General features: G+C 42.2%; 1 protein-coding gene across 1 annotated transcript; it reads right to left on the bottom strand.

The window, feature by feature from the left end:
* Positions 1–1,850: 1,850 nt before the first annotated feature.
* Positions 1,851–11,736, bottom strand: CCNJ (cyclin J). The gene is made up of 5 exons (XM_035330301.1): positions 11,240–11,736; positions 9,422–9,632; positions 6,249–6,548; positions 6,003–6,162; positions 1,851–5,016 (listed from the first exon to the last, which is right to left on the bottom strand). The coding sequence occupies exons 1-5, from the start codon at positions 11,306–11,308 to the stop codon at positions 4,605–4,607; spliced, it is 1,152 nt and encodes a 383-aa protein (XP_035186192.1). The 5' UTR covers positions 11,309–11,736; the 3' UTR covers positions 1,851–4,604.
* Between the last annotated feature and the right edge of the window lie 233 nt (positions 11,737–11,969).

The raw sequence follows: 11,969 nt of genomic DNA on the forward strand, positions 1-11,969 counted from the left end.
GGTCTTTTCTATGATTATACTATAAATTGGCATTCTAATGGCTGTTAATCTTCTTGTAATTAATTACTGGTTACGTTTAAGTGATTTGTAGAATATAGAAAATGCATCTTTAGAAATACAGAAAATGCATATTTTCTTTGGTGAGAGCTTTAACAGGTTGTTCTATGAAAGCGTTATCTTGCTTTTTCAGGAGAGTAGATTCAGGTGTTTCAAGAACAGCAAGCAGCATTTTCAAACAACTGTAGGAAGCATGTACTAGCTAGCACATACAATAATGATGCAACTGACTTGCATGGTGAATACAACCGTTATGTATGAGTACTCATACTGAATCTCAAGCTTGCAGTTTCAGTACCTGCAAGTCTTGCTTAAGCCTCCTTCCTCTTGGTAGGAGGCTGGGGGCAGAAGTCCACGTCTATTGCTGCACTGAGAATTTTTAAAACCTGGAGCTACTTTCCGTATAGATACTTTTTAATTATTCAGTTGTAAGCAGAAGAATTTTTTTTTTGATGTGTAGTGGCAAGTGGCTTTCCTTGTCAGAATGCATGTCTTGTTTACTGAAGTTGTATACATCTAATTGCAGGGAAAGATCAAAATGTATAAATCTAAACTAGTGTACATGCTTGGGCTGTGCCTTCTGAAATATCACTGGAATAGAAATTAAAAATAGCAGTATTTTGTTACTGCCCTTTAACTTGGTGTTTTAAAAAAATGCTGCTGATGGTTAAAATAAAAGACTGCTAACTGGGCACTTGTGTCCGGTCAGATAAGGCCTTATCAGCTCAAGAAGCTAATGTTCCTATGAGCATTCAGAATGTAGAACTAATAAATTGACTAAGGATGCCACATTACTTTCTGGTTTATATATACTGGACAGTGGTGTTACAGTTGCAAAACAAATGTTTCTGGGGGATGTGCTAGTCACCAAAACTTGAACAGAAACAATTTCAGATTCTGAACTAAATTTTGCACTGCAGGCAGAAATTAGGACTATTTGATGTAGATAATGAATCTAGATCATGGGAAGCAAAGACAAAACTTTGTTTTGTGTACAAACAAATCCTCAGAACTGCAACTGAGAATCTCCTGAGAATTTTACTGAAAAACCTAAGCAAAATGTAGCTGGCAGTCCTTGGAGTTGTTAGAGATTCATAAAGGTCAGGTGGTAGTTACTGTTTGTAATTGCAGGGAGAAAAAAATGAGATTTCAAGGAAAAAAGATCTAGAAGGAATTTATTTTTGCCATTTTAAGGTGAAGGACAAAACTGTGGATTGAAGCATTGATGTAGTATATATGCTACCTAATTTCCCGATTTTATAGGAATGAGATTGAGTGGCCTACTTAATTTCTGGAGGTCTGCGTCTTGTTTCAAGTGTGTACATTATTAGTAAATTAATTATCAATTAAAAATTATATTACCTTCTGCTGTCATAGCTGTCATAATAGCCCAAAAGCTCACGGTAATAGCCTTTTGCCACAAGCCAAGTGGTGTCCTAATTGATTTCTAGTGTTGAAAGGATTGTGTATCACTTTTTTTTTTTAATTATGATAGAATGAATTCAGTATAGTTCTTAGAGCTGTGCACTAGATACAAGGCTGCTGAAGTGTACAATGCTGAGCATTTGCCATGGGTGCAATTAGTTCTATAGTGCCTTCCTGCATTATTCCCCCCCCCTTTTTTTTGTGGTAGTGTCAGTGTTCCTGAAGCTTAGTATAGTGTCACAGAAGTAGGGGGGTGAGGGAGTAAGAAGTTCTTACATCTCCAACCCCTACACAGGGATGGTAGAAGGCAGATTAGGGCCAGTTTATAAGTACTTTTTGTTTTATTTTAAATAATACACACTATAGTCTTCTTACTCAAAACTAGTTTTATTTTTTAAAAATAAATTGAATGCATAGCACTCACAAAGATTCCATTGTTTTGGACATTTTGCATTTAGGAGCACCATTTTTCTTTATGCCATAAAAAACATGTTTTGGTTCTAATAGTAAGAACAGTGTATTTTTAATGTACACCGCTAAAGCCCTTTTAAATAATGCATTGAAACTGTTCAGTGTACATTTTCTGTAGTCATGGTGAAGCTGTAGTGTCAGAAAAAAAACTCAGACTAAGTAATAAATTAAAAACAAACAGCATGTAGTGGATATTTTTACAGTTGATCTAATGTCTTAAAAATTGTCAAATAAAAATACCCTAATAAATGTAAATTTGCAGTATTAACTAACTGAATAATCCCCCCACCCATTATAATTCCAGTGTTAAGTATTAGTTAAACTTTTATATGTCAAATGCCTATGGGATAACTTTAGTAATACTCCAAAAAAGAAAAGCCTATACTGCTGCATTACAAATAAGGATGACGAGTTAGCTGACAAAGATTTTACAGAAAAGTTTGCTACAGGCATCTGCTGTTATTTCAAGTCATGGTCTATTACAAGACTGTACATTCATAGTTATCAGAGGTAGTTAGAGCACTGAGGACTTTGATATATAGCATTGAAACAAAATGAAACCTGCAGAAGGAACTCTATTTCTCTCTCAAATGGGTAACAATGCTGAATAAAAAGCATGGCATCTTTTGAAGTAGAAAATCTCTACTTAACACTACTCTCAGACCTGGGGAAAGATTCATTAAGAGACAGAGAGGTGAGGAAAAAAAATTTGCACTTAGAGGAAGTAAGAATTGACCACACTACGCCTATTTCAAAGTTGATTCTCTAGAATAAAACAGGGTCAGATGACAGAGGGTCATCTCCTTTATTCACCCTCCTATCCCCTCTTAACTTGCATGTATATGCTACAAAAGCCCACAACAAAAATTAGGATTTATGCAAAAACAAAACAAGTGAAACAGGATTTATTCTCCTCCACAATAAATAGGGTTTGTAGCACTTCATCACTCAGCTCCAGGAAGAAAGAGCACAGCCATCCTTCCTCCATTCTGAACATTATGGTAAGGCCCCCTCTCCTGTGATAGAGCATTCATCTTAATGTTGGTAACATATCTTAATTGCCCCTACTTTGAAAGCAGTAAGATTCACAGTATAGTTGGGTTTCATTAGGTGGTACACACTTGTAAGTGCTGCCACTAAGACAGGTGAGAAGGTGGTAAAAACAAAATAAGAAAAGCCTTAAGCCCACATACTATAAAGATGTTTTGAAGTAGTAGGAATCCTGTCATCCATACCTCCTCCCATATTCTACCACAGGAGAAGCAGGTGGTTTTTTTTTTTTTTAAAAAAAAAAAATCTCCAATAATATCTTTACCACAGTTTTCATCCAAGAGTTGGATGAGTGAAGCTTTCTACCCTCAGACTATCCACTCCACAGGAGGCAGTGTAATTTCATGAAGTTACGTAATTAGCACCTTAATTGTGATAAAGCAGTTCACTCTGCAATATATTTTGATCCACTCTTTTAGAAGAGTAAATCTCTGCATTTTCTTCTGGAACTCCCAAATAGTAGAATAAGTTGTCCCTCTATTACCTGAGAATTTTCCTCCATTGTAAGCCTGACACAGAACTGGATTTCTAGAAGCGTTTACCTGTATTTTTTTTTGCACGATTGATGTTGTCAGTACAATCGGAGGATGCTTTCTGTTGGTTAATAATGTGTGTGCACTTACATGGAAGAATCACAGCCACTGTAGTAGTTCTGGTACAGTACAAGTTAAGCTGAAATTTTTTTTTTTTTACTTCAATTACTCAATACCACACTGCTGGGCAGTAGTTCACATCTACGTTCTGTGAACCCTAACACATCCCTTTGGTACTCTGGATACAGACGCCCTGAAAAAAAGCCCCTCCATTTGCTATAGCCTCTTCCCTTTCAACCCTTCCCCTCAGGCTATACCCAATTAAGTGTATAAACCAGCAGCACAAAGTAAAGAGTAGAAAATTCCCTGAGTTAGTATGAAAGAGTTACTTTAAACATAAAAGGGATAGGGAAGAAAAAAAGGAAAAACATAGTGTCTATCCTGTGAGGTACAAAACTTAAACTATCCAAAAATACCACTTAACTCAAATGCCTTAGTCTAAAGCAAATGTCCAATACAAGTGCTGAAAAAGGGGCAAGAGTATGGAGTTACGTAAATTAGATTTCTTTCTTCCTGTGGTCCCCACGTATCTGGGGAAGTCTGGCATTCTATGGATTCTTAAGTTTCAGTAAATTTAACGTAAATGTTAATACTGTATGGTGGTATTACACAAGCATCTTCAAAATAATACTGCGTATCTCCTTCATTAAAACGTAAGTCTGTAGTTAGTCCACAGCCATTTTTCTTTTGGCTGGTATTTCAAAGATGTGCATTCAAAGCAGAGTATTCCGAGTGCCTGAGTAAGAAGTTGTTACTCCCAGGTACATGCATTCTTTCAGATGTTCTGTGTGCTTATTTTTTGCAGTCTGTACTTGAGCTACGGTACTGATTGTCAATCCAGTTGCTTTTTCTCTGGAAAGACACTTTTAAATTCAATTTGTTGCCCTCAAACTTATTTGAGGTTAAACAAACAAACAAAAAAAATAACAACAAACCAACAAAAAAAATATTCCCCACAATGCAACTTCCTGCCCCAAATAAACAAGCACAAAATACTTTTTGTACTCATCACCTCTCAAAGCAGGGAGTAACACAGGAATATCGTCCATTCACCTGGTAACTCCGGTTGTAGGAGACGCTTATACATGGCTTCACGTCTAGCGGAACAGCTAGTGACATAGCAGCACCAGTCTGTCCATGGCCTCGAGCCTGAACACTAGACTGTAAGGCAGCAGGGCAAGTCTGAAGTGGGTAAGATGCTGTGTGATTAGCTGATAGTATCTGTTGACAGTTCTGCTGTTGTGATGTCTGATGGTGATACTGTAATGAAGGTTGATGAGCTTGGAGATACTGGGGTATGTGTTGCTGAATGCTGGCCTGCTGGGGAGTTGGAGCTGGGGACTGAAATACAGTATGTTGAGCAGACTGAGCATGTTGTCCTTTTTGCTTGTTTGCTTCCTTCACATCGTTATCATGCGCACTGAAACAAATTGAGAAGACAGAATACATTAAAATGAATATAAGAGTCATTTTAATTCCTTTGGATTGATTTAAGAGCACTAACAAATGGTGCAGTTATATGAAAGCATCCAAACATTTTAAAAAAATTAAAGAACAGCAAACCATTTTAGCATACCCTTTAAACTCATATAGTTTTAAAACTTGTTTCTTTTCAGGATTTCACTTAATTTTGTAGCAATACAAAAGCTTATTTAAAACTAAGTGCAATACAAGCAATACAGCAGTATCTAAAAATACCAGCACAATAAAGTGCCAGATTACCAGAACCTGAAGTTAAAGCTTGCTTGCTGCTTCTACCTCATTTAAATGGGGTATATAGCTTTCAAAAGACATGGTATTTTGGCTTATTTCATGTATAGCTTAAAATAGTCTAACTCACCCCAATTCCCTTTGATTTATACCTGCCTCAGATGTATTTAGATGTACTCTTTCATTTGCTTTTATGCTGAGGTCAAGCAGGTGCCAGCTGCACTCTTCAGTTAGGCCTAAAGTCAGCTAAGGTTTTGGTACCATATGGGGCTGATCTCTTGAACACAGGTCAACCATCACCATTTTTTTTTCCAAAGGGACTGCCAACTCTTTATGTTGCACTACAAGATGACTGTAAGGCTTCCCTGCCCTCCCACATCAAAGTATTCCAGAGTAATACTGAAAACACTTCTACAACAGCGTGGACATGTCTTTAGGTACTATGCTTTTCACTACATACATCAGCTGCAAGGCTGGGGTTTGTTGAAAGAACAGAAGAGAGGTTAGAACAGATGTTTTTTTTTTTTTTTTTTGGGGGGGGGGGGGGGGGGCAGGAAGAACAAAACAGTTATTACCTAATACCTAGATATAGACAAACTGAAATAAAAAAAAAAATGCTTACAATGTTAACAGCAATTAAGCATACCAATAGATCAGTACACAGGCTTAAAAAAGAAGAGGCAGCTGTTAACTTACATTAGTAGTCGCTCAATACATGGCACCAGGAAGTCCCAGGAGTATGCAGTGAGATGATGCAGTCGAGTAGGCCACGTTGGGGAGAGACGCAAGATAATCCTTGAAGAAGCTACACATGCAGTGGCAACTAAAGAAGGGGCATAATTTAAGAATGCATGATCTAAAATGAAAAGAAAAAGATTCATTTAAGTTGGACAATGTCAGCTAAGAGAACAAAGGAATCGTTACCTGAAATTTGTAACTCACCTTGCAGTGATACTTCCAGAAAGTAATCAGCATATTTTGCCATATATAACTTAGTCTTCTCTAAGCAAACCATTGGCCAGCCATCATGAAGATCAGTTTCATGGACAGCAATAGAAAGATAATAGTCGATGAAATGAGCAGCAGTTGGGAGGCACAAATTCCACTGAAATGTTTCTAGCAACAGTAACTCCATATGAAGCAAATTCTGTTTTGTTAGTACCAAATTCATGTTAGTCATACAACCCAAGCTGTTCAACTGTTCAAGTTTGGGAACACTGTCTTCCTTTTCTTCAAATTTACCTTCAGATGAACAGAAAGAGGAGGGAAAAAAAAGGTTCAGCACAAGTGAACAGAATGCATCTCATGTCTGCATTGGTCATATTTCAATTCTATGTCAAACAAGTTTGAGACTTTCCCACAGGTGCAAAGCTTAAATGGAAGATTTCACTGGAGACAAAAAGGAGCATGTACTATAAAGGGCTAAACTTCAGCAGATAACATCAAACTGTGTTGGATATTGTGCAGTGGCGTATTTCCTGTTGGTTCTTCTGCCCACGCACACAGATGCTGTTTGCCAAGAGCAGAAGTGAGCTGTATTATGACATTTCTGGTGCTGCATACATTTAACTTTTTGTCACCAAATTGTTGTATAATGTGCCCCCATCATCAGTGATGTGACTCAGCATACATAACACCACAGCCTGCGACTTGAATTGCCCTCTTACCGCTACACACCCTTTGTTTTTAGACTACAGCTCCATCTCTAGGCAATGCGGCTGCTTTTCTAGCCTGATAACTGATAAGTTGCTCCAGCATTTCAGACAAGTGGATTTCAGCAATGTACATCTGAAAACCCACAACGCCTTATATACTGTTTCAACTCTAACACTTCTAGTAGCTTCAGCATTCCCTGGACTTTAACTTGTCAGGCCTGTATGTTTTTAGCCTGAAGCAAAATTGTGTATGTAGAAAACCATTAATAAGGGAAACAAGTGTCACATTTCCATACTATTTGCCATATGGTTGTGCTATTTCAATTTCATTGCAAATTCTTTCCATCTTACACCCTCTGTTCAGTACTACATATGTTGTAAATGCATGTTTTTGGAGACTTTTGCAGGACTGAATGTACTAATCATTTGCTCCCCCAACAATGTTGGGAGCTACTTACATCAGGACTTAATCCAACACCAACCCCAATGAGTTTTTGGTTCCCATGCTCTAGCAATTACAGAAATAGAAGTTTCAGGGGTCACGTAATCATTTCTCTTCTTATTTCTATAACCTTATTAGATATATCAGTATTGTTTGTCCAACTCACTGTATGGCTGACTAAATTGCTTGTTTGAGCCATAAAGGACAAAAGTTTAAGTGAGCATTTTGGTTTGTGCTTTCTAAACTAATTGACACACTACTTCTCAGAAGGACAAGGACTCCAGGCTCTCATAAGCTCTACTTGCTGCTTGTTACAAAAGATGGCAGAACTGATTTTTTTAAAAATAATAGTACTCTTCAAAACATGAATTCACTTGAAAATCTGGCATTATTTTAAAGACAATCCACTTTCTTAAATAGATCAGACTGATTTCTGAGGTCTGTTTTTAATAACCAGAGCCCCATCCTTTGGGAAAGGTGGCTGCTGACATCCAGTCAAAGTTTACCTCCCAGAAGAATACAAAATAACTCTTATCTCCGTTACAACTATTCAACAGAACAGTTACTGGTGGAGACAAGGTGCAATGAAAGGAAGCTAGATACCAAAAATAGAAAACCAGAGCACTGAGGTGTTGACTGGCAGAGAAGGCCTAGAGCTACAACATGATGATCACACCTTGTTTGAGAAAATGAAAATTGATTCAGATAAATGGATTCGCAGAAACTGACATAAAAGTTAATTCTGCTACCAGAACAAAGCTTGGGCACTAGGTTTAAGTACAATCACCAGCAGGTATCCTGCAAACTACATCCGTATCTCTTTGGGGACTTCTGAAAGGACTCCATAAAGATGGACGTACACCACAGGAATCTAGCTGAGGTCAATATAAGCAGTGCAGTTCATAATGAATGTCTGTAATTAATTCCATCTTCAGAGTACTACGCAATCACCAATGTATTCACCTGTGTTACATCTTGTATGTGACACTGTCCTGGTTTCAGTTAGGACAGTTATTTTTCCTCCTAGTAGCTGGTAGGGTGCTATGTTTTGGATTAGGATGAGAAGAGTGCTGATAACATGCTGATGTTTTAATTGCTGGAGAGCAATGCTTACACTATGCCAAGGACTTTTCAGCTCCTCGCTCTGTCCTGCCAGCGGGCAGGCTGGGGGTGCAGCAAAAGCTGGGAGGGGATAAACCCAGAACAGCTGACCCAAACTGGCCAAAGGGGTATTCCATACCATCTGACGTCATGCTAAACAATATATAGGGGTGGCTAACCGGGCTGGGGGGGCCGGCTGCTCGGGGTTGGGCTGGGCATCGGTCAGCGGGTGGTGAGCAATTGCATTGTGCATCACTTGTTTGTACATATTATTATCATTATTATTTTCTATCTTAATAAACTGCCTTTATCTCAACCCACAGGCTTCACTTTCCCGTTTCTCTCCCCCATCCCAGAGAGGGAGGGGGGAGGGTGAGCGAACGGCTGTGTGGTGTTTAGCTGCCAGCCGGGTTAAACCACAACAGACACAATACAGGATTTACATTAGCCTTAGCTTGCATAAAGAACACTTCAATTTATGAAATCTGAAGTAGGCCAGACACATCCATGACAATCAGCAGGGTTCAGTACAGTCTACCTATGGTTTATTTAGTTTCTTCCTTTATCATAGGTATCTTAGCTTCTTGTATTTCAGCACTGGTTCTACCTATTTTGACATTTTGGCAGCCTTTCTATTCCTCTAATTTCCTGCTAACATTCATGGTAGAATAATTTGTGTTTCCAAGCATAAACATTTTTTTTTAATTGCAGTTCATTTTTTCTTCTCTGTTTTATCAAGTGCCAACAGACATCAAAACAAGAGTCTAAAGAAACACTGTACCAATTTAAGTACACTAATCTGTCTACCTTTTATAACCACTTTGTTTCCCGTACCTGCTGTATCCCATCAAGTTACTCCTTGCATTTGGCAGAAGAACCTATATTGCTCTGGTTAAAGTATGGTGCCACATACTTACTTGCTAACAGTAAACAGGAAAGAGCAACCACATGCAGCTGCTGTACAGATATGTCATAACGATCCATAAAGAGGTCCAACAGATACACAGCTAGATGTCGTGCAGCAGGACAGAGTCTGAACCGATTGCTCACGATGGCAATCAGATCTGCAAAGTATCTTCTCAGATGTAACTGGGGAGATTGGCCTTTGTAGGAGGGCAGCTTCAGCTCCTAGATGGACAGTAGCATGTAACTTTATTACAACCACTATTTAGTTTGTATTGCTATCAAGCCAATACAGCCAACATTCCCACACTTATCATGGAATTTTCAGTGTTTCTCCTTCCCTTCTTTTTGTTCCCATAGTTTCAGCATTCCTTTTACAGAGCAAAACTTGTTTGTTGTAGTATAGAACTGATAAATAACTTGGTTCTGCGTAACATTAGTATAACTTCATTAACATATTTTCATTATGCAATCAATTAGAGTGACTTTCGTGCAATCAGTTTGAGTGACTTTAGTTTTTACCACCTGTTATACCACCTCTGCTTCAAAGAGGGTGTACGTCCCAGCAGGGAAGCAGCAACGGTATCCAAGTACTCCTCAGATGCTTCAATGCAAAGTCCAATAGTTAACTCAGCCCCCTCCTGCTACAGTTTAATCTGAGCAACCAGACTTTGTACTGAAGTGTTTGCGTGTCCCAGTGCTGCTGGGTCTCCTGCAGGTGCCTCCAGGAGAAGGGCACTAACAGCTCACTGAAGGTAGAAATGTTAGGAAGAGGAAAGGGGGCACAGGGGTGTCATTGCTTGCTACATGCACATGTCTAACCCTGACAATCTGATCTCACTGGTATTGCACTGACGCTGATTGCTGTGTGCTCTCAGACATATAGTTAAGTGTATCCAAACCTCACACAGTCTGTGATTTGGGAGAGAGGGAGGACACAAAAAGCCCTACCAACACCACAGATGAGAAAAGTCTTTGGCATGATCTGTTTTGAATACAAAACTTGGTCTGGCACAAAGAGCATTCCCCAGGCTCCTGCCTAGCAGCTACTCTCCCCTCTTGGAGCTTGAACTGAGCAGGATTTTGAGTGCAATTAAATTTCCATCAGAACAGGCTGGTGACATCCAGTTAGAAGTCAGTCACCCACAGTTTTCCAAGTTTTAACATCAATGCAAGGGTCTGGAGCATGTTACTGAAGTGGGGGAAAGAATTGACAAAACAGCCACCCGTACCTAATGAACTGGGGAATTTGCGTCTCAAAAGACGGAATTAGTCTTAGTAATTGTACCCTTGGAAGCACACAGATCATCCTGTTTTTCTTGTGTTCCTCCCTCACCCCCCTCAAATAAAAGTTGCTGTGGCAGTCACAACTTCAAGAAGGACAAGCCGCTCACCACCATAAGGCAGCGGGAGCACGTTTGTAGCAGGATCAGTCACTGCAAACTAGTTTTCAAGTCGAGATAACAGATGTTTGGTACCAAGCCACCCCCAGCGAGCAACTTCAAGTTAGAGCTGAAGCAACTTCAAAAAACCCCAAACCCTCTGCTGTTCTGCTGCGCTCCGTGCGCTTTGCTGTCACTCCGCCAGCGGCACGGTACTTGTTCTCAGCTCGGCTCTGCCCGGGCACCCGAGCAGAGGAGCCAAGCGCACCCTGACCCCTTTGAAAGCGCGGGGTGAAAACGGCCGGGCCGCTCCGAGCTGTCAGGACGGGGGCAGCGGGCCGGGAGATGCCCTTCGGCCCCCCTCAGAGGGGCGGCCGGACCCCAACAAAACCCCAGAGAGCCCCTGCCCGACCAGCCCCCCCCCCCCCGGAGCCCCCCAGCCCCCAGTACCTTGTAGCGCAGCGCCTGGTGGATGTCGGCCGCCAGCTGTCCTGTCCACCACTGCGCCTCCAGCTCCATGGGGGGGCGGCGGCCGGGGCCTGGGCGGAGGGGACAGGATGGGAGGAAGCGGCGCTCGCTGGGGACGGGACCGCGACGGGAGCGGGGCGGGCGGCGCCACCCTCGCCCCTTCCGCGCTGGCCCCTAATTAAACGCAATCGGCCGCCGCTGCCGCTCCCGCCGCGGGGCCCCGCGGCCCCCCGGCCCAGCTGGCCGGCATGCGGGGCACAAGTGCGGCTCGTTAAGCCGGGCACGGCGCCGGGCGATCGCGCCCCAACAAAGGCCGGCGGCGCTGCTGCCGCTCCCCTCCCTCCCGCCGCCCCCCCCTCACCCTACGCGGCAGCGGGGCCTGGCCCGGGGCACGTGAGCGCGGCGCGGAGTGCCCAGCGCTCCCCCGCCATCACGCAGCGCCGCCCGCCTCGCCCATTGTTAAAGGGCCGAGCGGCCCGGCGCGTGTGTACAAAGCCCGGCAGCGCCCGCACGCCGCCGCCCCGCCGCCAATCGCCGGCCGCCTTACAGCGCGGCCTGTCCGCCCGCCGCCAATCAGCGGGAGGAGCTCATGGGGGAGAGAGAAGAGTGCTGAGCTCCGCGGCTACGCGCGGGAAGGGTTTGGGCCCGCGGAGCTGCCGTAGCCGGCCCCGATAAAGGACTGGGGACGGGGCCTGGCCGGGCCTGTGGGCGA

The sequence above is a fragment of the Oxyura jamaicensis genome, chromosome 6 (genome assembly GCF_011077185.1).
Source record: "Oxyura jamaicensis isolate SHBP4307 breed ruddy duck chromosome 6, BPBGC_Ojam_1.0, whole genome shotgun sequence".
NCBI classification, from domain to species: domain Eukaryota; kingdom Metazoa; phylum Chordata; class Aves; order Anseriformes; family Anatidae; genus Oxyura; species Oxyura jamaicensis.